Raw genomic sequence first — 24,476 nt, 5'->3', positions numbered from 1 at the left:
TTGTCGTTAATAAGCCGAGAGAAAGCGAGTAACTTTATACATGTACTTAATCCTGAGTGATTTGGTGTACGTTGCCACTGTTTGCGGGAGCGAGCTAAAATGTGTTTAGAATTTAGTTTAAATATTCCTTTCTTGAATATTGGGGTTTGACAGATCATTTCTTGACCAGCTTCACTGTAACATAATTAATAATATTTTTCAATATTATACCGGGCACCCAACCCTCACTAGTGTCAAAACTAAATTAAAATAGAAGAGTTGAGTATGACACTGAGTTGCCTTGCATTCTGCTGAGATTTCAATAAAGAAGCTCCGTATCGCGACACCATTGAAAAAGGCTCAATGATGTCGATGTCATTAACCTTTGTATTATTGCAAGGCTGACGTAATTTTTGTCGTCGATAGAGGTCATTAGCCTCGCGGAATTATTGCAAAAAAATACAAGCCGATACATTACTTGTTTCATAATCAAAAGTTCCGTTACCAAGTTATGGATCGCTCGAAAGTCAGCTTTCCTTCAAATTCCTTTTGGAATGTAAATAATTTTTATATGGATGACGTGCTAGATGCGTCTGAGACTCGCCTGCGTAATTTCCGGAATGCAAACTACGTATTGTGTTAGCTTTTAGACTTTAGGCTAGTTACAGATCGCCTAAATAACTTGTCCTTGTTTCTTTTATGTTTTTTCGAGAAACGAAATAGGCTGTTTAGTTTTTGCTCTGGAATTTAGAAACAGATGTGCGAAAGCCCTAGTTCGCGAGCCAGATTACTAGGTGGGTCATAGTCATACATTTACGAAGAGCACATTCACATTGACAGCGATTTCCAGGTTCAATAAAATCACAGCAATTTGTATCATGACGGTATCATCAAAAGCAAAATTTTATCTTATTTCCGCAGATGTTTTTTGTTTCAAGAATTTTGAGCGATGTCTTTGATTGAACACCGAACGTCAAATACGTCTAAACATTGACAACGATGCTCGCATACAATTCTCAAGATAGAACAATTTGCACTTTTTACCATTGTTTGTTTTACATTCATTAAATTACTGTAAACATTTTATGTTTTCTAAAATACAGTGCATGTAAAAATATTTTTGTTAGTTCACATTTTCATTGTGTTCTCTATTGAATAACCTGGAAGAATGACGTGCGTCAGTGTTTGTTGCTTGGTTTACTAAATTACGTGATTCGGAGGATACGGAATAAGAATGAAATGATTCTTACTCCTAATTAGAAGAACTTCTCTATGTCAAAAAGGCCTAGCAGTAAGATGTTTTTATTATCTTCCCTAAACCCTAAAACCCGCCGAATTTATTCAAGAAATGATATAAGATAGGCCTTATGTAGTGCTGCACTCAGTACCCGACTTCTTTGAAAAATACTTCTCAGTCTATTTAATAGGATGTAAGAAAGATTCTCATGCATCTTACGTACAGTATGTTAAATTGACGATCCATTCAGTCGTATAGGAGTAATTATGTCGTAAACAAAACATTTCCCGTTCCATAGATTCTGCGAAAGTATAATATGTCCCAAACAAACAAACGCTAATTACAATATTAATGTGCTCGTAATCTCTATACATTATATAAACATTTAGGAACAAAAAGCCGCTCATTAAATATAAACCAAACGTTCTCTTGTTTGGCAACTGTATTTCTATTTACCATTTATTTTCTTAAATCAAGAGTTTTGTTTTGTTAACATATTAAAACAATAGCGAAAAACTATATGAATACTTCGTACTTGTTGTAAACATTACAGAGATTCAAAATATTGTGTTTCAAAGAATTTAGATTTACGCTTAGCATGGCGACTGAAATGGAACTAGTTTATATCTATCAGAATAATGTTAGTGAAAACTTTGATGTTGGTATTTAGATGTTTAACGTTGCTATTCCATCATGAAACGCGTAGACGGCTCTTCATTACATAGAAGATCATCATCTCCATCTTTCGCATACTCTTAAATATTCTACTAACTAGTGCATTTTGTCTGAGTAACAAAAAAGGGTTTGCATGACATTTTACTTAGACTTTCGAAAGTTTCGAGTCCTTATATTACGGTAGAAACGACCCTGAAATTATCGTCTCGTTTCAAATGCATAGACAGAAGCGTTGTTATTCTAAACATCTAGTAATTACTATACGTATGATTAAAATCATAGTAATCGTACATTAACGTGATACAATGAGAATATTTTGCCAACAGGTACAATTGGTAGCGTTCGTTAATAGTAAACAAATGTCATGATGCACGAACCGGTCGCGATGAGCTAAGCATCGAGATTCATCTCTGACGCAACGCTGAGATGACGGCTCACCGAGTGCCGACCGATAGGAATGCCAAGAGGCCTACCAGCACCACTTTCAAAGGTGGAAGCGAGATGGTGCATTATACGAGTAGAGCGGCGTCTCTCTTACACGACTGTAACAGTCTGTAAGAGGTGTTTCTAGCCCAACAGTTATTGCCAAAGTCGGCCTTCCACTAGACTGTCAATGATTTAAGTATCTTGATTGTGCGTTCTATACTGATCGTTTTAGTTTTTTTTTCGTGGATTTTTTGATGGATTTTCATTTAATAAATGTTAAGTATTTGACAGCGGTGTCAATGTTGAGTAATTGAAATAATTATCAAGAAGGACCTAAACTAAAACGCAATAGCTTTGATAAGTACATGAGTTAAACGAAAGGTGAGTCTTGTTTAGTTAGTTATCTCATCCAAATGTACCCAACGTTCTTATCGTGACATATATTTTCCGAAAACGGGGAACCCCTTGATTCTGTTAAACTCAAATCAAAATCCGCCCAAACTCCCAATTCCTTCTACAATCTGCATTTTTAGCGAGTCGTCTTGGATGTTCCCTGAATTGGTACAGGTGCATGAAAATAAAAGAGAACGTTCCAAGAAGGAAGCAGGTGATCCATTCCTGTTAAACAACATGCTTAGTTATTATTAGATACATCACGCCATCAAACACGGTGTCGTTTCCATGAAAAATACGTCATTAATTACTACTCTCGCCTCACCAATTAGGTTTGTTAAAACCTGCATAAGCCTCGCTTGCAAATTTTAATAATGTATCTGTTAAGGTCAACTTAATTGACACACATACCTCGGACCGTCCGAAAGCGACGCGTTTGTCTTTTAACATGTTTTTTGTCGATTCGGGTCGATGCTTTCCGAAATTATAGGGGAGCGAGTAGGTTGCGTTTTATTAATGGTCTCCCACTACCTGCCAATTTTCGTCCGTGTTCCCGTAACGATCTCGAGTCCGGTGTCTGAGGCTGTTTTATGTGGGTTTCGTGGGCTTTGAACTTGTTTACCCTTTACGGTTTTTTAATGTTATTTTATGCGATTTTGATTCAGTAAGCTTCCCTCTGTTCATCTTCTACTCAGTTCAATACATTATATTCAATGAAACGATTCCTCACTAATGCCTCTGGGTTTATCGACATCGTTTATTTTTGTTTGGTAATTACGGCGAAGTATAATTTAAGATAGACACAGATTTTAGCCGAGGAAAATGAATGTGTTACTAGAATGTAAAGAAGCTCAGATGTGTTGATATTACAATATGCTCTATTTAGAGCTGTAATGTAACTAAACGCTAAGTGTAAGTGGGCCAATGTAGAATGTTTGTAATGTTTTTTTACGAGCGAGGTGCCAAATGATTGATCTTAAGTATTCACGAAGGCTAACTCGACAGATCTTATACGAAAAGCGTGTTTCTCGTTGTGCCACCATGCATCTTATCCATTCTAATAGTTTTTATTTGTATTAATTGTAGTCATCAATTGTATTCTTTCTATATTACTTTTTCTGGTGACTTCATCTGGACTTTAAAGTTGTTTCGGAATATTCGTAGCACTTATATATGCAAATATAGATTTCCACTACTTACGTCACAACTGCACGTTTCTATAAACGCTGAATACTTTATTTACATGACATTAGCGAAGGTCGACAATGGGGAGAATTGTGGAGAACACAATCTCCATAGAAGTAAAAGATTGCAGATAATACTGAAAATGATATAGAAATGAAGACTGTACACTATTAGTAAGTTGCATTAAAAGATAACAAATTATGTAAACAAACGATTTCTGTTACCAAGAATCTTGCAACAGAGAGGATTAATTTTGACACTTATCAACTAGAATAAAGATCTAATGTGAGATAGGTAGGAAAGTTGCTAACTCATTGCAATCAATGTTATATCAGGAAGAGCAATGATAATACTGCCTGAAGTATTACACAAGCTGAAAGAGGATGAATTTAAGCAAGATTTGGATGAGGCTAAATGAATAAACTAAATTTTTAAGTTTTCCTTTCTATGCATAATCCTTTTCTCTTCCTTTTGAAGAAAGTTCTTTATCGGCTAAAAAAACCCGATTTTCCTAAAGTTGTATAGTGACATTATAATAAGTTGCTCAAGGTTTTTCGTTACGAGACTTCTACTTCTAGCTACTTATTAATTTTATCCTAAGCCACAAATATTCGGCGTGTCGGCATTACTAGGAGTCATGTATATTAATACCGTATTTGGCACAAAGATTGCAATACCGGGCACTCGCTGACAAGTTGATAGTCCGCCTACGTGCGCCATCAATTAACCAGTCCCCTTCCCTTGGCTCAGAATCATTTGCAATATCTTAAGTATTTGATACAGTATTTTTACCAATGCCCAGAAATGGAGTAAGTAGGTACCTAACTGTAATGATGTTTGGGGTAATTTCTGATCCTTGCCATTGCCATTGAAAAAGGAGGAAAGATAGAAAAGCGAAAAAAACATGATGTCATTTTCGAATTTTCAAGACAGTTATCGTGTTATATTTTTTGAATGATATACTTGTTTGTAAATATATTGCATTCACGTTTTAAAAGACAGCATTCAAGTTTATCAACTTATAAAACGGAAACATTCAGTTTTGATTACGTAATTATTTAAATAGTATTTATCTGTGTCGCCTGTTCAAATATTTAGATACAAGGTCGTGCTCCAAGTTATTCATCACGATCGCTCGGATTAGCTTTATTTGTATAAGATTAATAGTATTTGTTACTGAAAAGAAAATGATTAACAGGCTTCTCACCACCGCCTAGTTTAGATTATTTAGTTTTTGTAATATTTCTGAATTAACATCGCAATTTTGTGACGTCCTCTTCAACCATTGACGTATGCATTGTCTGTTTCAATGATAAACTAAATCTGAATATTCCTTCTATCTCTGATTCTTCTTAACTTATCTTTTACCGATAAAATGTCGAGATTAAATTAAAGTAAAAACAGAATTTGGAAAGTGCTCGCATTCTATTTAGCATCAGTCTAAATCTGAGTTCCTGCATAAATTCTCAGCATTGCCCTAAATTTATTTTCACTCTAATGTTGTTTTGGTTTTTTTTCGCAACTTCAAACAGACATGTTATTATTTTATATTCTATTTGAAACCACATTTAAATGAAAATACCTGAGCGTTTGTAGGTTAGTGGTTTGATGTCTGGGGCACTACATGAGCGACATTTCTCTGTTTTATAGCACTTCACCAGTTGATAAAATAACTGTGCCACAGATTACTAAATAGTTACTACGTAAACTGTGCTAACAACTTTTATGGAACTTCAAAATGATCCATTAAATATTATGAGTACAGGGTCCTAAAGTGAAATAAACGAACTGGGTTATGTTAAGCATTAATCTTATCGACCACCGTCAACAACGTCCGCTCTGGAACTATCATGAAAGCCAAGAAAAGGCTAGAATAAGCAGACAGGATTGATTGGCAGTAGCAATCAAGAATATATCAACCGCTAATGATGATAAATTGATCGCCGAATCCCCGACGACGCCGCGAACCCATAAAGTATTGGCGCCCAAATGCTATCTCTCAGTAATTTATTTGAGAAAAATCCACTCTTTTTGTGTTGAATTCGAAAATAACTCTTGACGGTATCCGTACTTTGATGTTTATATTTGGACGAGAACGAAAATAGAACATCAATTTAGCTAAATGTAATATTTAAACTAAGTATTCAAAATGTAACCCCAAAGAATGTAACGGGACATAGTTATAATGATTCAGAATACATTTGTTTGACATTGTAGCCTCGTCTTTAGAATAGCGCAGATTTTATGAATATGTGCGATTTTAATATAAACGAATGAATAGCCTTGTATCTGAAGGTTCTTCCTGTGGCAACGAATCTCGATAAAAATGACACGTTAAGTAGAGATAGTTCTGATGCGCACATTAAAATAAACAAAATCACGGAGCCGAAACGTCGAAACGGCTAGGTCAAAACCAGGCGGGCGGGACGAAGACATCAAAAGGATTGCAGGCAATTACACATGGGTCATGTGAAGGGCACGCCGTTGCCCGGATTGCCCCATGCCGATGCCGTTGTTACTGCTGTCTACATAATGATATGGTATTGCTACAACACCTGCAAGTTTCGTATGCTTATGATTTATACTGTCATACTGTCGTTCCCCACGAGTTCTTGCAAACTATTCGTGGAAGGAACATCAATGTATCCTATGCTAGCTTCCAAGAATACGACCGCAGAATGCTCTGAAGATATGGAACTATAAACGAGAACAATTAGTTTAGCGTTATGATTATTTGAACAGGTTACGAGTTTCGGCAGGTTCTTTGTTTTGTACGAGATTTTACTACTGTCTTCTTTTATATTCCAGATATATTAAATGCCACTATTTCGAATACATATTTTATTTTTACGTTCTTGATTGTTGCCATTCTCTTTTTGTACAAAGTAACAGCTGACGCGATTTAAGATGGCAATTATTTATGTGTGAGTTTAACCCTAGAAAGATAATCATATTGTGACGTACGTTAAAGATAATCATGCGTAAAATTGACGCATGTGTTTTATCGGTCTGTATATCGAGGTTTATTTATTAATTTGAATAGATATTAAGTTTTATTATATTTACACTTACATACTAATAATAAATTCAACAAACTATTTATTTATGTTTATTTATTTATTAAAAAAAAACAAAAACTCAAAATTTCTTCTATAAAGTAACAAAACTTTTAAACATTCTCTCTTTTACAAAAATAAACTTATTTTGTACTTTAAAAACAGTCATGTTGTATTATAAAATAAGTAATTAGCTTAACTTATACATAATAGAAACAAATTATACTTATTAGTCAGTCAGAAACAACTTTGGCACATATCAATATTATGCTCTCGACAAATAACTTTTTTGCATTTTTTGCACGATGCATTTGCCTTTCGCCTTATTTTAGAGGGGCAGTAAGTACAGTAAGTACGTTTTTTCGTTACTGGCTCTTCAGTACTGTCATCTGATGTACCAGGCACTTCATTTGGCAAAATATTAGAGATATTATCGCGCAAATATCTCTTCAAAGTAGGAGCTTCTAAACGCTTACGCATAAACGATGACGTCAGGCTCATGTAAAGGTTTCTCATAAATTTTTTGCGACTTTGAACCTTTTCTCCCTTGCTACTGACATTATGGCTGTATATAATAAAAGAATTTATGCAGGCAATGTTTATCATTCCGTACAATAATGCCATAGGCCACCTATTCGTCTTCCTACTGCAGGTCATCACAGAACACATTTGGTCTAGCGTGTCCACTCCGCCTTTAGTTTGATTATAATACATAACCATTTGCGGTTTACCGGTACTTTCGTTGATAGAAGCATCCTCATCACAAGATGATAATAAGTATACCATCTTAGCTGGCTTCGGTTTATATGAGACGAGAGTAAGGGGTCCGTCAAAACAAAACATCGATGTTCCCACTGGCCTGGAGCGACTGTTTTTCAGTACTTCCGGTATCTCGCGTTTGTTTGATCGCACGGTTCCCACAATGGTTAACTTATACGGTTCTTGTAGTAAGTTTTTTGCCAAAGGGATTGAGGTGAACCAATTGTCACACGTAATATTACGACAACTACCGTGCACAGGCTTTGATAACTCCTTCACGTAGTATTCACCGAGTGGTACTCCGTTGGTCTGTGTTCCTCTTCCCAAATAAGGCATTCCATTTATCATATACTTTGTACCACTGTCACACATCATGAGGATTTTTATTCCATACTTACTTGGCTTGTTTGGGATATACATCCTAAACGGACACCGTCCTCTAAAACCAAGTAACTGTTCATCTATGGTCAAATGAGCCCCTGGAGTGTAATTTTGTATGCACTGATGGATAAAGAGATCCCATATTTTTCTAACAGGAGTAAATACATCGTTTTCTCGAAGTGTGGGCCGTATACTTTTGTCATCCATTCTAAGACATCGTATCAAAAAATCAAAACGATCACGACTCATTACAGAGACGTACACCATTGACAAAGATCGATCAAAGAGGTCATCTGTGGACATGTGGTTATCTTTTCTCACTGCTGTCATTACCAGAATACCAAAGAAAGCATAGATTTCATCTTCATTCGTGTCACGAAATGTAGCACCTGTCATAGATTCCCGACGTTTCAATGATATCTCAGCATTTGTCCATTTTACAATTTCCGAAATTATCTCATCAGTAAAAAATAGTTTGAAGCATAAAAGTGGGTCATATATATTGCGGCACATACGCGTCGGACCTCTTTGAGATCTGACAATGTTCAGTGCAGAGACTCGGCTACGCCTCGTGGACTTTGAAGTTGACCAACAATGTTTATTCTTACCTCTAATAGTCCTCTGTGGCAAGGTCAAGATTTTGTTAGAAGCCAATGAAGAACCTGGTTGTTCAATAACATTTTGTTCGTCTAATATTTCACTACCGCTTGACGTTGGCTGCACTTCATGTACCTCATCTATAAACGCTTCTTCTGTATCGCTCTGGACGTCATCTTCACTTACGTGATCTGATATTTCACTGTCAGAATCCTCACCAACAAGCTCGTCATCGCTTTGCAGAAGAGCAGAGAGGATATGCTCATCGTCTAAAGAACTACCCATTTTATTATATATTAGTCACGATATCTATAACAAGAAAATATATATATAATAAGTTATCACGTAAGTAGAACATGAAATAACAATATAATTATCGTATGAGTTAAATCTTAAAAGTCACGTAAAAGATAATCATGCGTCATTTTGACTCACGCGGTCGTTATAGTTCAAAATCAGTGACACTTACCGCATTGACAAGCACGCCTCACGGGAGCTCCAAGCGGCGACTGAGATGTCCTAAACGCACAGCGACGGATTCGCGCTATTTAGAAAGAGAGAGCAATATTTCAAGAATGCATGCGTCAATTTTACGCAGACTATCTTTCTAGGGTTAAAGACATAAAATTAAAATCTCAACTACAGCAGCTATCCAAATCGATGATCTCAATTATAGTCCCTGAATAATTTAATAGCCTGAGTTTATACTTTTATTTACGTCTTTACGAGCTTCTCGAATATAAAACACAATTAATTTTCACTATTATTGTAACGAGCCAACGATGTGAATAATTCAACAGGTTGCTAATATTCTGATCTAAAGTTATTGAAACAGTATCGTAGGTAACCCAGATTCGTAATAACTTGCGCTAAGTAATTCCACGTCACTCGCTTTGGGAGTGTCCAGCTAGATAAGGTGCATGGAGCGGACAAACGCGTACTAATGTCCGAAATTATAACATGCGTGGGAGACGGAATTCCTATAGTCTCATGTAAATCTATCGTCAACTCCGTGACTTTTCTGGTACATTCTTCCCTCTAGGCTTTTTCATTAGCCTCAATAGTCATTCTTTGTTTCTGCGTCGCAATTTTTGATTTAATTTTCTTAACGTATGTATAACACTTTTGCGGCTGTTAAACCTTATCACGTTTAGCTGAACGGGTCAGAAGACCGGATAATGTTATCTCATTATCCGTTGACCGAGAGTGATTATTTCATTGTTGTATTTGCCTACGTCGATGACATAATGGATTCACTAATTTGGAGCTGTCCGTCTGACTGAGTGTCTGACACAGCCGATAATGTCTCGACAAAAACAAAAAACAGTTTACCGTTTTAATGTCCTCGCCTCATTAGCATTCGCGAAGCGTTTAATTTGTTTGACCTATTTTGTATTGTGGACCTTTTGCAACTATGCGACAAGTTATCGCATACCGACTTGTTATTTAAGAGTAAGAAACTAACATTATATTTTATTGACTTGTTGTAGTAAACAAACTGGTTATTGGTCAGCGGATTGGATATACCGTTTAGCTAGGATGATGAAAGATTTTTTTGGCGTCGCACAACTGGTTTAGCGCGATATTTTGCGGTACTACGTTTTTTATTGTGTAGTTTTCGGTAAAGCATATGTTTTCGCAGCTGAATCTGTTATAATCTAACTGGCAACTGCTCTGTTTTCTGGACATCTTAATATCAAGTCTTGCCAAAACGGATTTTTTTGGTAGAGGTAGTAGTATTGTACTGTGTAGTTTCGGACAGTTAGTAAGCGGACAATATTAATTCAGTGATAGTTCCGTAATTAAATTGCCAATACAAGATGAGCCAAACTACTGACCTTCCAAAATCATAAAACCTTTAAGATTAGAACCTGAAGTAATAAACACACGGTCGTTGATTTGAGTACGTGGACCTTGAGAAAAGCCACGGTAACGCTCGGGTGGAGGAGAAGAATTGCAGCGCTGTGTGTGTTGCAGCGCTCCGAGAGTTATGATGCCCGGCCGGGTTATATTCAAGCACGTGTCTAATGGAGCGTGCAGATCATAGTTGACGCCGAGACGTAATGCCCCTCCGACCCCTACCTACGATCATTAAAACAATTATCCGACAAACTAGAAACGCAGTAAACTCGGCATAAATAAACATTTTGTTTGGCTAACCTCGCTGAGGTTACAATGATTACATCGTTTGGTTTGTGTGGTTACGTCAAAATTTTAACGAGTTGGCTGTATGGCCTTGCTGTCAAACGCCACATATGCGACAAAAAAATGTATATTTATAAAAAGTATTCGGTCGTTCGATGTCATTCTAGTGGTATGAGTCACCTCGGCCGGACGTCTCCGCCGCAGCGCTTCACATGGACGCCTCTGCCGGGTTATCACTAGACCTGATAACGATTTGTTTTTATTTCTCACAGCTTTGTAACGCCGACTGTTGTTAATTGAATGACAAAACAGATAAGCAAATGATCGAACGTTAATTGCTCGGTCAAGAAGAGAAATGAATACACGCGATATCGCATGAATAGTACGTATAAATAACTGTAACCAATGCTAACTTTTATCTAATCTATAAAAATATTGAAAGTATTATGTCAGCTATTTGGTAATGGCGTTAGTCATACATAAAGTTAATATTGTAGCGGTTGGATGAATTTATACTGTTAATGGTACTTCATGCAGGGATGTCTGGCACCGCGGGAATCGTGGCTTTGCGGGCAGTATGATATCAGACGAGATGGGATACCGAGAAGCCAGAAGGCAAAAATGCAAATTGTTATGAGTCATTGCGTTAATTTTATTTTACATAAACATTAAGCCCTTAGCAATGTTGCGTTGTACCAGGGCTGCTGCTCGTTGATGAGTATTTCTATAAGGTTCTTCTTGTTTCGTCCCATGTAAGTATATAGCCTAAGAACTGGTGATTCTGGGAAAAATTAAGAGCTTTCGATTTACTTCTTAATGAACCGTTTTAAAAGTAAGCACAAGTAATTATCATGAATGAATCACGATTTTATAATCACGAAGAAAGTAGCAATGCCAAACTTATTTAACGCTTTGCTCCGAAGAAAAGAAAGCGGTGGTCTGTACTTGGAATGCTGCCTAATTTCAACAGCGTATGAAAGGCCTATCTATGTGTGTTTATGTTCACATAAAAGCTTACGCATAAACATAACATCTGTTTGCCATTCAAAATTATACCATGTAACAAGTCATCGGGTAAAGTTCTAAAAATAATATCAGCTAAGCCAGAATATTAAGTTTGTTTACTCCATGACTCCAAGTAGCTTAAGTAATGCCACGTGTGGGTAAAAATCCAGAAAATTCTACGCAAATTTGTAGTTGTTTGACAGCCACAACGCTTTCAAAGTTTGTTTACAATTGAGCATAAAAATTCACGCCGTCAACCCTGCAGCAATCCGTGGGAACGTGATGTTCGCGATGTTATAATGTTCTAGTTTTAGAGTGCATTTCTCGTGACTCACAGCCAGGGTGTGTGGAGCGACATGATTCGGAATTCCGTTCGGATAACATGACGACATCGCTTTGATTTAATTACGTACGTGCTGCTCAACCGCAGCTTGTTAAACCTTCCGAAATGTGACACAATGCTGTAAACTCTCCGACGCAGACGTCTCTTTGTTTAAAACTGCAACGATTTTTTCCAGCACTGTAAACGGTGTTTCAACAAGTCAGCAGGAAATCAGAACTTTTATTCAGAAGGTCGATGAAAGCATAATACGTCAGGCATAAAAAGAAAATGACTTAGTTACAATAAAAAAAAAATATAACTTAAACGTGCTCTAACTTACGAAGTACCTTTAAACTTTAATTACAGTTGAATGAATGAGCCAGAATATCAGTGTACTGCAGTACTGCAACCCCGGAGTTTAAACACCGCATTGCGACAGACGGACCCGACATAGACATAATAACACTTGTTTGTGTGCTGTACAAAAGGCTGTAACAAAGTTTCCACCGTTTGCCAAGTTCGCCAGCCAACTAAATATATTGATATAAAGAGTTTTCATTGCGGACGGTCAAATGCTCGGAAAACTTCGAGCGAAGGGGAACTCGAATAGGGTAGAAAATAAGTTCTAGTGGCTCCAGTAAACACGCCAAGTCGACTATTTCCATTCGATACACGAAGCACAAAGCGAATAATTAAAGTATTTCTGGGACATTTAACATGCACCGGCTATTCCACTTAACTGGCCACCGAATCTAGCGAATTACGCCATTGATGAAAGTTCGAGATTATTATAACATCATCTACATAATGTAATGGCGGACCTACTTTCGAGTAAAAGTGCCCAACGAAAAACACACCAATTATTACCTTGGTGCTATAGTTTTCTTTATTTTAACGTTCTTGGTGCATGCGTTTACGCAAGTGTGTCGTAAACAGGTCATGGTTTTGAAGTTAATACCTTTGATGAATATATTCTGGTGGTTTGGAAACTTACAAGAATGCCAAGTTCAAGGCTGTCTTTAATAAAATTGTCTTAAACCTGATTTCATAGTTCGCTGATGAAATACAACCTTGTTCCGTTAATTAAATATTTTTGTCAGGTTAATTATGCTGTCTGCTGGTTATTGCGTTTTAGATAATTAACTAGCTTACTAAATAACAAATTGAAAGAGGAAAGGGGAGGCATTTGCTTTACAGTCAGACGATTATGGCTAAAGTAAGTTATAACTTTATTAGTACCAGATATACGCCTTGTATGGACAGCCTCGCTGCTATCGATGCAGGAAAGTTGCTTCCACGTGACAATAGTCTCGTGCCAATACATTTTATGAAGCGTACGTCGCATGATGTGTCTGCACAAATAAAACGTAGTACGAGCATGTTATAAAGTTTGGACCGGAACATTGGACGTCTCCTGCCAGCTCGGTGGAGCGCTTCGAAGATAAAATCTTTATTTAACGCCGGCGTCGGCTTGTCTGCGGCTGCGACACGACTGCGCGCTTGCATCCAACAAATGTAGTAGCTTACATGTTTAATTCACGATCTAACATTTAATTTTATTAAGCATTCATTACTGTTTCACGTTAAATTAATTAAAATAATCATTGAAAACGTAAAGTAACTCTCTAATTGTTCTCTAATCTATCTTTATTCGTTAGTTATCTTCGAAGCGTTTGCATTAATAATATTAATTGGATTTCCAATTTGTTTGGATAGAATAATTAAGATAGTCCGTTTAGCGAATTGATCTAGCATATCAGGAATTCGCAATTCTCAGAAATAGTAATTGGAGTAATCTTTATCCAGTTTTAGTAATTTTGTGTCATGTCGTAAGACTACAATCGTAGTACAATTGTAGTGAGTCTCATGTCCACTATGGTATATTACTCTTTTCTCCCAGTCTTTGTTATCTTGGAGTCACTAAGATTTCTTCTAGAATTGTTTTAAATAATTTGCGCCACTGATTTTTCATAGTTCTTGTGCAATGAACTTTATTAATCATGTTACAAATACTCAGGTTGATGTAACGTCTACTTGATAAGATCGTGACACACCGACAGATAAGTGTAATGTTGCTTCTAGTTCATATGACGTTATTACTACTTCCTTTAAACTTCTCAAGGGCTAAGAAGTTTGTTTAATGTGTAATAGAAAATCCTCGCCCTGTTATATAAGAAGATCTTATCCGCTACAAAACATTTTTTTCATTTCAATTTCAATGAATTCATTTAGCCAAATTACAACTATAAATTTTAACTTAAAATATGGCGAATTGGGTTTGCTTATCGCTATTTTATTTATTATTGATAATAGGACCATAGAATAATTGATGTCATAATAGAATTAATACGTTCTAATTTAGTAGTTTTTAGGTATAATTAGTTTATAAACACTTAGCCTTATAGCATTTTTTAAGTTGGTTTAGTTCATACGCGAAGTACAGTTTTCTACTGGGGTTCCAGAAGCAATAGATGCAAAATAAAATATTATTCTTCAAAAAATATTCATGAAATAGTTGTACTGGAAAAATCCATAAATAATTATATCCCTAATATCCAGCATCCTTTTACGGAATGCTTTTAAAAGATCAATACATTCTTTGAACATCTAAGAGGAAATACGGGAATGGAACGCAATTAATGTCTTTCATTCGTTCCTCTGCCATAATGTTTATTAATCTAGCTTCTATCGACGGTTTGAGCTGAATTAATAATAACAACGTCTACAGTCTACAGGGATGTTATGGATATGAAATTTCGGATTCGGTTTTGGGCAATAATTTTAGTTCAGTTTAGTTTAAGCGGGAATCCAAGTAGGTTTGATTCAATGATTCTTTTGCTTGATAACTAAAACGACAGGTCCTGTTCCAAACGTGGATATCTGGCCAGTGTCCGTAATTCATAGCTTTTTTTGCGATATTACAGTTTCGGTAACGGTTACGGACTATGATAGGTTGTTCTAGTATCGATTCACAGGAACTAGATAATTATTGAAGCATTTCTTTCGGTGTATTGTGAGTTTGTTTATGTTTCGTTTATTTGGTATGGTGGTGTAATTAACTCGTCTACACTGATAATATCAAGTAGGAAGTGTTTTTATTGTAATGTTTTATTATTTAATATTGTTGGATGTATGTGTTTATTTGACTTGTTTGACAATGAGATAACATTTTTTTGTGCAATGCTTAATTAATAAAAGCAACACGATAGAGAGATTTTGGTAAACACTGTCATAATGTAATAAGCGCTTACTTAAGTAAAAGATAATGTGTGTGCTGGTCTATTCCATTTCGTATTGTTTTCTTAAAAGTGCTAATAGAAATTACTTACCTTTAATTAATTGGGCGATCTATCTTATCTGCGAAACAATTGCATTTTCATTAGTGCCTATCCCGGTCAAGGCTGACCGTAATTGCTAAACCCTCTCGTTTCGTCTTAGTTAACTGGCGTCCTAGAGTAGTTCATACATCAAGTCACGGCTTTAACCTAGACTCGAGAACTAACTACTCTGAGAACTAATTACTCCTGGAGCTTTTAATTCTTCATCAAGGTATCTACAGGTACTTTTTCATCTTAGATACGCTTTCGTAAATTGGTACTAAGAAGTCTCGTAAACATTAAGGTCTTTGATTGTGGTAGTTATCCTAGCCAAGTTCACTAAAAGATCAATTTATTTTGAGATGTAAATACTTAAATGTCTGCCACTACTTAACGCTCTAAGTGGAGAAGACTGCATAAACTTCTCGATTTTTTTTTTCATGATTTTTCCATAAATCTATTGAGCATTAAGTAATAATTGTAGGTCTAGGTCCATTTAACTTTTTCGCCATAACTCATAATTGTTCTTGTTTTAACGTCAAGTTTTCTTTATTCCACAACAAGTACTTATTACACAGAGAGCGAACTGAAGGTGTGGCATGGCGAAAGCGAGTTTTCGTACGTGTTAGCGCGCGCAGAATTTGCTTACTGTTTCACTGACTGCATACAAATCGTTTGCAAGCGGAACGCCATACCCCAGCAGTGTGGCGGGGCCTTTATGAGGACTAACTGTAAAAAAAATGTTATGTCAACAGGACAACCATGACACATCATTTCCAATAACTATTTTTATGGATAATATGTTATTTGGTGAGTGAATTATGGACGTTTTGCCACATAGATGACATAACATAAAAATACATTGAAAGGATCGTCAATTCAAATCTTTTTTGAAGACAAAAGTTAGAACACGTTGTTTGTCTTCGTAAAACAAACATAAAAGATCAACCTTATTATATTGCCCGCACGTCGAAGCGACTATAAAATTAAAGTAAACTATTTTGGAGCATGTCAGTTACCATGTTTTAATATTTCTTCAGTGTCCAGCTTTTTGGCAGTGGCAGTGACAGTGCATGACGCGTGCGCATATTACGTACCGTTTTCCTAGAACCAGCTTCAGTCGCGGGCAATTTGTAGGCGTTAATTAATGTTTTGTTACCATCATTTTTGTTATGAAATAAAATCTTTTAAATAGGCGATAACGTCAGACGTGACGTCGTGTTGTTGTGATCGAAAGTAATTACGATGGTGACGAATTATGGTAATGTGATAATGTACTTATTTGATGCCAGGAGACTACATAATATATAATTATTGAGGATTTGGCTCCATGCTGTGTTGCAAAAAAAGTTTGTGTTAGGGTATTTTACCAGTTTAAGTCGTAGGTGAGTTGAATCAATTATTCTATTTTCATATATATTGTTGTTTCAAGTGATAAGTTTTAATATGATACAAATGGCCTAGAATCTCATTACCGATTCTACTGGTATGGAACACTGACGAAGGGTTCTACGTTCCAACCCCTGAAATTACAAAATTAAAACAGACTGTAAATAGAAAATAAACGAGGTATAATATTTATTACATAGTCGGCTGGCTCCATAAAGTCACGTGACCCGTGATCCCCCTGGGAATGCGACTGCGTTAAAAATACAATACACACAACCTGCTTCAGAATACAGGAGGTTGTGGGTCAATATCTAGGCCCCTGTTTCTGCTCTAGTTGTATTAGTGGGCAATTATGTTATCTTGTAGGCAAGCATTTCACACCATGTCTACTGAGCTGGAGAAGTGCTGGCGAGGGGTGCGTTTTGCTTGACCATTCGTCATAAAACGTATTACTGTTGTGTTGTATTCTGCGCGGAGACGATTTCGAATGGACACTGAGTGAATCCAGTGATCAAGTGTTCTAGATGTTGAAGAATAGGGAAGTGAATTTGAAGTATTGAAGTTTAAAATCATTAAATATTAAAAGTGTTTGAGTTAATTACCGGTAGTAAAAGACCAGTTAATAGTTTTGTTATGTTAAATGTGTTTCTTATCTTATCGTATAAAAATATTAAGTAATTAACTTGTTTATTAATACGTTTTCAATGTCAAGAGCGTTTTCCGTTAATGTGAGGCGCCGGTGTATATCGAAAGTGAAAGATATCATGATGAGTTATATCAAGGAGTATTTTGAGGTATAGTGGGATATTAGTTAACCTATTTTTACCCTGGTATCTGAAAGTTTATTAATCTTTTATCATATTTTCTGGAAGTGACTGATGAGTATACGCAGTTATTTAATATCAGACACTCCGGTTGTTTATAACTCCTTAAGTCGTAGTTTTGGCAGGTGTTTTAGAGGAACCTTTTCGAAAACCATTTATCATTATTTTTCGTTAAGAGTTTCCATATACCTAATAAACATGGGTATTGTCGAATTTTACAACAAGTCTTCCCGAAACCATGACCAATATTCTCTCTCTACATTTTATAGTAATCCTTCAAAATTGTTTGTCAGTGTTAACCTAAAACCACTCTTACACCTCTAATAGTACGAATATAAAATCATAACGCGTTCATTTTCTTACACACTACTTGAGCACTGTTATCAATAAAAACATTATTTAAGTCACGAAAATCTTTTCATTCAAAGTCTCCTTCACCACCATTCATGTTTCGAGCCGACTAGTACGCGCTTAATAAAAACAACTCAATGAACCCCGAATCGTACTCGTAAACATGAATAAAAGTTATGTTTATAATACTGACACTGTATACTGGATAACCGAATAAAATATTAAAGAAATACCAACTGTAACACCGGGATAGTTGGTCTATTTTATGTTGATGGGAATTGTCGGGTTTTCTTTAGCTTGCTCGAGCTACAGTATTAGGTTTCGAACGTTTCCTGTTTATTTGGACCGTTTTGTGTAGGTTTTATGGTAAAGAAACATGTATTTCACGTTCGCTCCTTTGATATGAACGTTAATGTTGTTTCTGGCTGGATCGACATCGCCGCGTTATGCGGACGATTTCGGCTCGTTGACGACGCGTAATCATCCCTTTGAATTGTTGTTATAGCGTTACATGTGTTTTGGGACTTGTTGATATATCTAATTTTACATGTCCTGTATAACTATTACATTTGTGCTCGCGTAGACATGATATTATAATTCTATAATGTAAACGACAAACGATGATAGCAAAAAATTGCTGCACTGCATTCAAATTATACTTCCTTTTGGCAAGGAATTTGTCAGAAGTGCAAGTTATTTAAATGGCTTGTAGTTTTATTTGTCTAGAACGTCAATCGTAAATCGAGGCAATGGCTTACTGGGATATTGTCAATTTGTCACACAAGTAATCTTGTCAAGCGGGTGCAAACATCTGTTAAAGAGGATTTTCTTGATACGGCTTCAAAAGGCTTATGTACGGGAAATAAGTGACGTAGTTTTAACAAGTTAACTGCAATGATTCACAGGGATTTACTTAGCCTCGATTGTATAATCGTTTAATTTTATTAACTTAAACTAACCTATTGTTTTGGGAAAGCCCAGTGGCATTCATTTGGAATCCAGTTCTGCGTAATCCCCCGTTAATCTAAATAAAACTTTGACCACTATAAGTTTGACATTGTGACCACCACCGTAATGCGTCCACTTTAATTATAGGGTAAACAAACGAGAAAATTGCTTTCAAAAGTTAGAACATTTAAAACAACATCATAATTTTGAATCTCTAGAGACTTCGTTTTGCCTACCACCACTTGTTTACTTTTTATTTATTTAATTTATACTTTAATCTAAATAATATGTGATACTTCCGATATTCTCCTTCCTGTATGTCTACAGTGTCGTAATGAATCTCATTCATCCTTTACCTTTTGACCTGATGCCATATTTTGGAGGTAAACAATGATCAACAGTTGTGGTTCATAGGAAATGGTTTGAAACTATGACTTCCCGTATGACGTGATGTTCCGTTTGTGTGTAGATATTGAGTGACACCACCTGTTATGTGACATGGGTAGGTAGTATCCCATAAAAAATCAATGCCCGAACGAAAATGGCTATTTTGGTTTCTCATTTCCGAAATATTATCAACGGCTTGTGAGCTTTCACTTCGCGTTAAACTTATGTTTTTTATGCCTTCCAAATTATTATATACACATCTTTTATCAGAAGTTAAGAGAGGTAAAATATTAAACACATACATATTCTTTGACCTCAATAGGGTTTCAAAAGAAACATCCCAATTAGTTTTTTTTTGGGAGAATCCTCTCACTTGAGCATACCCATCCATCATTTAAATTGATCGGTACCTACTCTAAATTTCTACAGTATTTGTTTGTGTGCATTAAGTTTTCAGCATTCTTTCACAATAACATCTGTTATACCGTGTTTTTGTATTGTCGCAGGTGATGCTGGGCGGGGCGGGGTCGCCGGGCGGCGACGACTTGCTCACCGTCACCGTCGTCAGAGACGAGCATGGATATGGAATGAAAGTATCAGGTATGGTAGCTGATACATTAGATCAATGTAGTTTATTTAAATGGGTTTCATTTTCTGTGGATTTTTATTCAGAGGAAGACCAGGGAAGGGAACTGTTATGAGAAAGAATGGAGTGATTGCTTGATGACGACTTGTAGAGAATAATAAAAATCATCATCAGCCCCTAGTCCAAGTAAACTCTTTCTCCAGATTTCCATAATGATTACAATTTTTGGTATGCTGCTTTCTTGAGAAAGTAAGATAATCCTATTATACCGTTTTTGCCAAAGTACCTACACCTTGACGGAAATCTATCCCTGCAGTAGCAAAGAGTTTCATGATGAGCCTTCCAAGAGAAAAAAGCTCTTATATTCTTTACCCCCTTTTTACTCCCTCTAACTTAAAATATTTAAATAACCTGTTTGCACCCCCATCACTTCATACTTCCGGACTTTAAACACCTCGTTTGCATCATCATTTGGCAAAGTAATTACTCATTCACCCCTCGAAGAGCCCTTTTCCTCACTCCAAGCATAGAACCGGGTTCTATAATTATACGTGTGGCTAAACAGTGTTAAATGCAATGCTAATGTATGCCATCACGCCATGGTTGAGGTGAGGTGTCTGATCAATTGTCAGCCGCAGTGAAAGCCCGCCGTGACGTGTGACGCGGCCAGTCAACGTCTGTGCTTGTTTAATCTATGTGTGTGATCGTCGTTTTAAGTGTAGGGCGTTATTCTGATATCCTGTTAATGTGATAACATCTGTGATAACTTAATTGAGTCTTTACGAGAAATTTTGATTTTAGAGATACGTTTTTTAGAGATGATACGGAGTCGGTCAGGAAGTTATGGTTGTTGTGATTTTAATCACATTACCAGTTCTCCATACCATCCTCGTGTATCTGTATGCGTGTTCAGCCATTTAATATACCTTAATTACTTTTAGTAAAGCAAAGTACATCTAGACAAGACCATTTTTATTATCATTAAACTTCCTTAGTTTTACTGCTCGATGAAAGATGCTTCCTTTAAGAGATCCATTTAATATTTCTTAATTTTATTACCAAGTTCCCATCACATTTCCTTATGTCTACGCTACGTTACACTAGAGATTCCTTTTTTCATTTCAGATCGAATAAAAATACCAATATGAAATTTACCACTAATGGATTCATATAAAAAATTGAGCGTAGCCCACTTCGCTTTTTCACGTCGAATGATATGAGCCCAGATGCCGTAAAATGTTGTCCTTTAACTTGTCAGTCGTGCCTTTCATCCATCAAGGCTGACGCATATCAACATTTTATTAGTTGAAGGTTTCTACTAATAGACATTTGGGAACATTACTTAGCTAGGTTCCGTCCTCGCGTGATTACAATAATCTCGATGTCTACATAATACCATCATATCGTGTTCCAGGCGACAACCCCGTGTACGTGCAGTCAGTGAAGGAGCACGGCGCGGCGTGGCGCGCTGGTCTCCGCGCCGGCGACAGGATCCTGCGCGTCGACTCCGTGCCCGTGCACCACCACACGCACCAGCAGGTCGTGCACATGATACGAGGTGCGTACACTACACACAGGTTGAGGTCACCACAGCAAACCGCAGCGAATGCTTGTTCTGGGTGTCTTGTGCATGTGATTTTTATGTCTGTAAAACCCCCCGCAACACAAGGATAAAAATTCCTTACGCCGGGAGTCGTTTAAAAAAAAGAGCTTATTTAGACGATGCGACTAACATCGTTCAAGTTGTAATACATTGCTGGAGATCATATTTATGTCATCTTAGATACTCGGGCTGCGCTTCTGCACTATGTATTGCAACTGGCACGGTATTTCTCGTATCGTCTAAATGGGGCAAAATAGTGCCTATCTACTGGCATCGATGAAGTGGAATGAAGAAGAGCGTGACCTGAAACCTTGCCACCAGGTCGTGTAAGACTTGCGGTTGTGGAAGTGATGCACGGGTGACAGCATAATACCTACACGGTTTGGGATGGTTTCCAGATTTGTCAACGTCTTTTTATCAAAGATCCCCCGGCCATCGAAAGCTTCACTCTACACAAATGGAGAGACTCTACACAATCAGAATACCCTGATTCAAGCCTACAATAATTGGTAACCTCTGAAATAACCTGTTATTAATGTCAATGTTCGTGTGTTTCAGCAAACCCAACGACAGTCCTGACAGTTCAACAAAACACATCGAGACATAAAACACCGATCACAGCGCCAGTACCTGTAAATGTAAGTTTCTGTGGACCGTAGTAAATAATAATAAAAACTAAAAATATAACAAATTATTAAAAGCGTCTTGAAATTTTCTAATAATCCTAATTTCCTAAACGAGATTGTATAAAATTTTGTTGAACATTGAATGTAATAAAAACATGGTTATTTTTTTTGTCAAAAAATATCTACAGTAAGTGTCGTAGTTACTGAAAAAACATATTTAATTGTGTGGTGATTTCGTAATGTTTATAAAATATTTTAGTATTCGTCAAATTATGAAAACAAAAAAAAAAAAACAAAACGATTCTGCAACAATCATGAAACGTCAGGAAACAATCAAAATATTAACTAATTAAAATTAAAGTTTAAATTCAGTGAGTGCATTGGTAACCTCAGTACGTTATCAGTGCGAGAAATGCAATCAATGCGAAGCCGTGCGCGTGCGCAAGGTCGCGGGCTTGTGAAACTTGTACTGATCAGCTGATTTGTGTAATGTTAATAAAAATGGCAAAGAAATTTGCAGTATAATACAAAGACACAATAGCTCAGAACAGGCTTGAATCACAAAAATACTTATCCTAATGTCGCGCCACGAATAGTGGGATTGCGTGCGAGGTGACCCATACCACTAGCTATGGCTATCCGTGCAATCGAAATTTACAACTCTCGTTTGTATCCCAGAGCAATGGATGTATTACCTCTTTTACCTTCTTCTACATTCTCCTAAATATTCCGATACTGCGTTTACAAGTCAATTTGCATCGATTGTATAGAAATATTACTCTTTACATAACACTCGTTCCGAGGCCGTAATTCAATTGTCGTCACACAAAAATCATGTGATAGTGCACAAATACTGTGAAACACGACCTCAAAGCCAGCTGTGTCCACAGGCTTGGCAGTCAAGTCCAAACTGGAATTTTCCCTTTATTTTCTAACACCCAAACCCAGACATTTCAACAATTGTTAACGTCGATAAATAACGACCACATGAAAATGACATTTGGTTTCGATAAGTCACGTGACTTTGACCTGTCATCTCCCTATACTCGAGCGTTTTCTATTGGCAGGTTGTAGAATTGTCACGTAACTCCCCCTAGTCTAGCTAAGCATGTAATCAGCTCCTGCCGATTACATGCTTAGCTTCGCTAATATGCACAAAGGTCTCATTAGCAAATTCAGCTTCTTTGGTCAAGACCTTGATGTATTGCATTGGCGAACTAAGTGTAGGATGTAGACTTGTAGGTGCCTATTATCTTGCGACTCGACTTGAATACTCAAAAATATCATGTTTTAAAAAACCCTAACTTTAAAGATCTAGATGAAGTAGGCAAAGCATGTTGCTGCGGTCATGAATTTTCTGGATGACATATAAATTTGGCGTTTTTCGCCCATTCGATTTGTGTTTTTACAGCCTATTAGCACGGACCTCTCAGTGCGCGAGAGCGACTCGTACTTGACCAGATTTTAATAGTTCATGCTTTAATTACTGCCCAAGACTTTCGTTTAGTTTTTTTGTCATCTGTTTTTTCTCTAAATAGTTCTGTAACTACGGCTCAGTGTCTCTCAAGTAAACACTTTGCAGAATACATATTTCTACAATTTGTTTCCTACTGTATGATATCTTTTATTTTCCAGTCGGAGAAACAACGACAACTAGAAGTATCGAAGGTCCACACGGTGCGGTTGATGCTCGAACAGGAACAGAAGTTCATCAGAGATTTAAGAAGTAAGAACAACATTTATGCGCCTGCTTACACCACAACAGTGGCAGATTAATAGATGTCTCCCCTCCCTGAATACGCCATGGACTGAATAACTGACCCGACTTGTCTCGAACTCTTCTTTACCTCTTTCAGTCCTTCCAACTAAGCAGCTAACAAACGTTAATAAATTGTACTTTTTATAAAGAACTAAAAGGGATAAGGGGGGGAGGGGGTTATGGTAACACATTTTTAAGACATGATGAGCACTTTTTAGTATCAAATCATGAAAACAGAATAACCTTTTCTTCAATTTCTCAGCAGTTAAAGCATTACTTACTAGAAATCAAGTAGTTAAAGCAATTAACTAGTTTAATAATGCATGTTAGATTAATATCTTCTTAACTGACTCTATGACACCGGGAAATAATAATAAAGGTGCAAGGTTAATTCATAAAAATAATATAATAAAGATGTCTACAAAAGGTTTAGTTAGATAATAACGATTGCTATCTGTTCTCAGCCTTGAGACTGACCTTGTTTGTAGGCTGGGTTTATTGCCTATAAATATATTGACCTAAAAGG

At 36.6% G+C, this 24,476-nt stretch overlaps 1 protein-coding gene across 3 annotated transcripts in view; it reads left to right on the top strand.

The window, feature by feature from the left end:
* LOC113505691 (rho guanine nucleotide exchange factor 12) overlaps positions 1–24,476 on the top strand; it is a 94,030-nt gene that overhangs the window by 8,741 nt on the left and 60,813 nt on the right. For all 3 annotated transcript variants that reach the window (XM_026888494.1, XM_026888493.1, XM_026888495.1), the window contains exons 2-5: positions 19,883–19,976; positions 21,377–21,520; positions 22,124–22,203; positions 23,827–23,917. In XM_026888494.1, coding sequence (XP_026744295.1) covers positions 19,886–19,976; positions 21,377–21,520; positions 22,124–22,203; positions 23,827–23,917 — 406 coding nt within the window. In that variant the 5' untranslated portion in view covers positions 19,883–19,885. The remainder of the gene's footprint in view (positions 1–19,882; positions 19,977–21,376; positions 21,521–22,123; positions 22,204–23,826; positions 23,918–24,476) is intronic.

Source organism: Trichoplusia ni, chromosome 26 (genome assembly GCF_003590095.1).
Source record: "Trichoplusia ni isolate ovarian cell line Hi5 chromosome 26, tn1, whole genome shotgun sequence".
NCBI lineage: Eukaryota > Metazoa > Arthropoda > Insecta > Lepidoptera > Noctuidae > Trichoplusia > Trichoplusia ni.
This window is presented reverse-complemented; position numbering and strand designations above follow the sequence as displayed.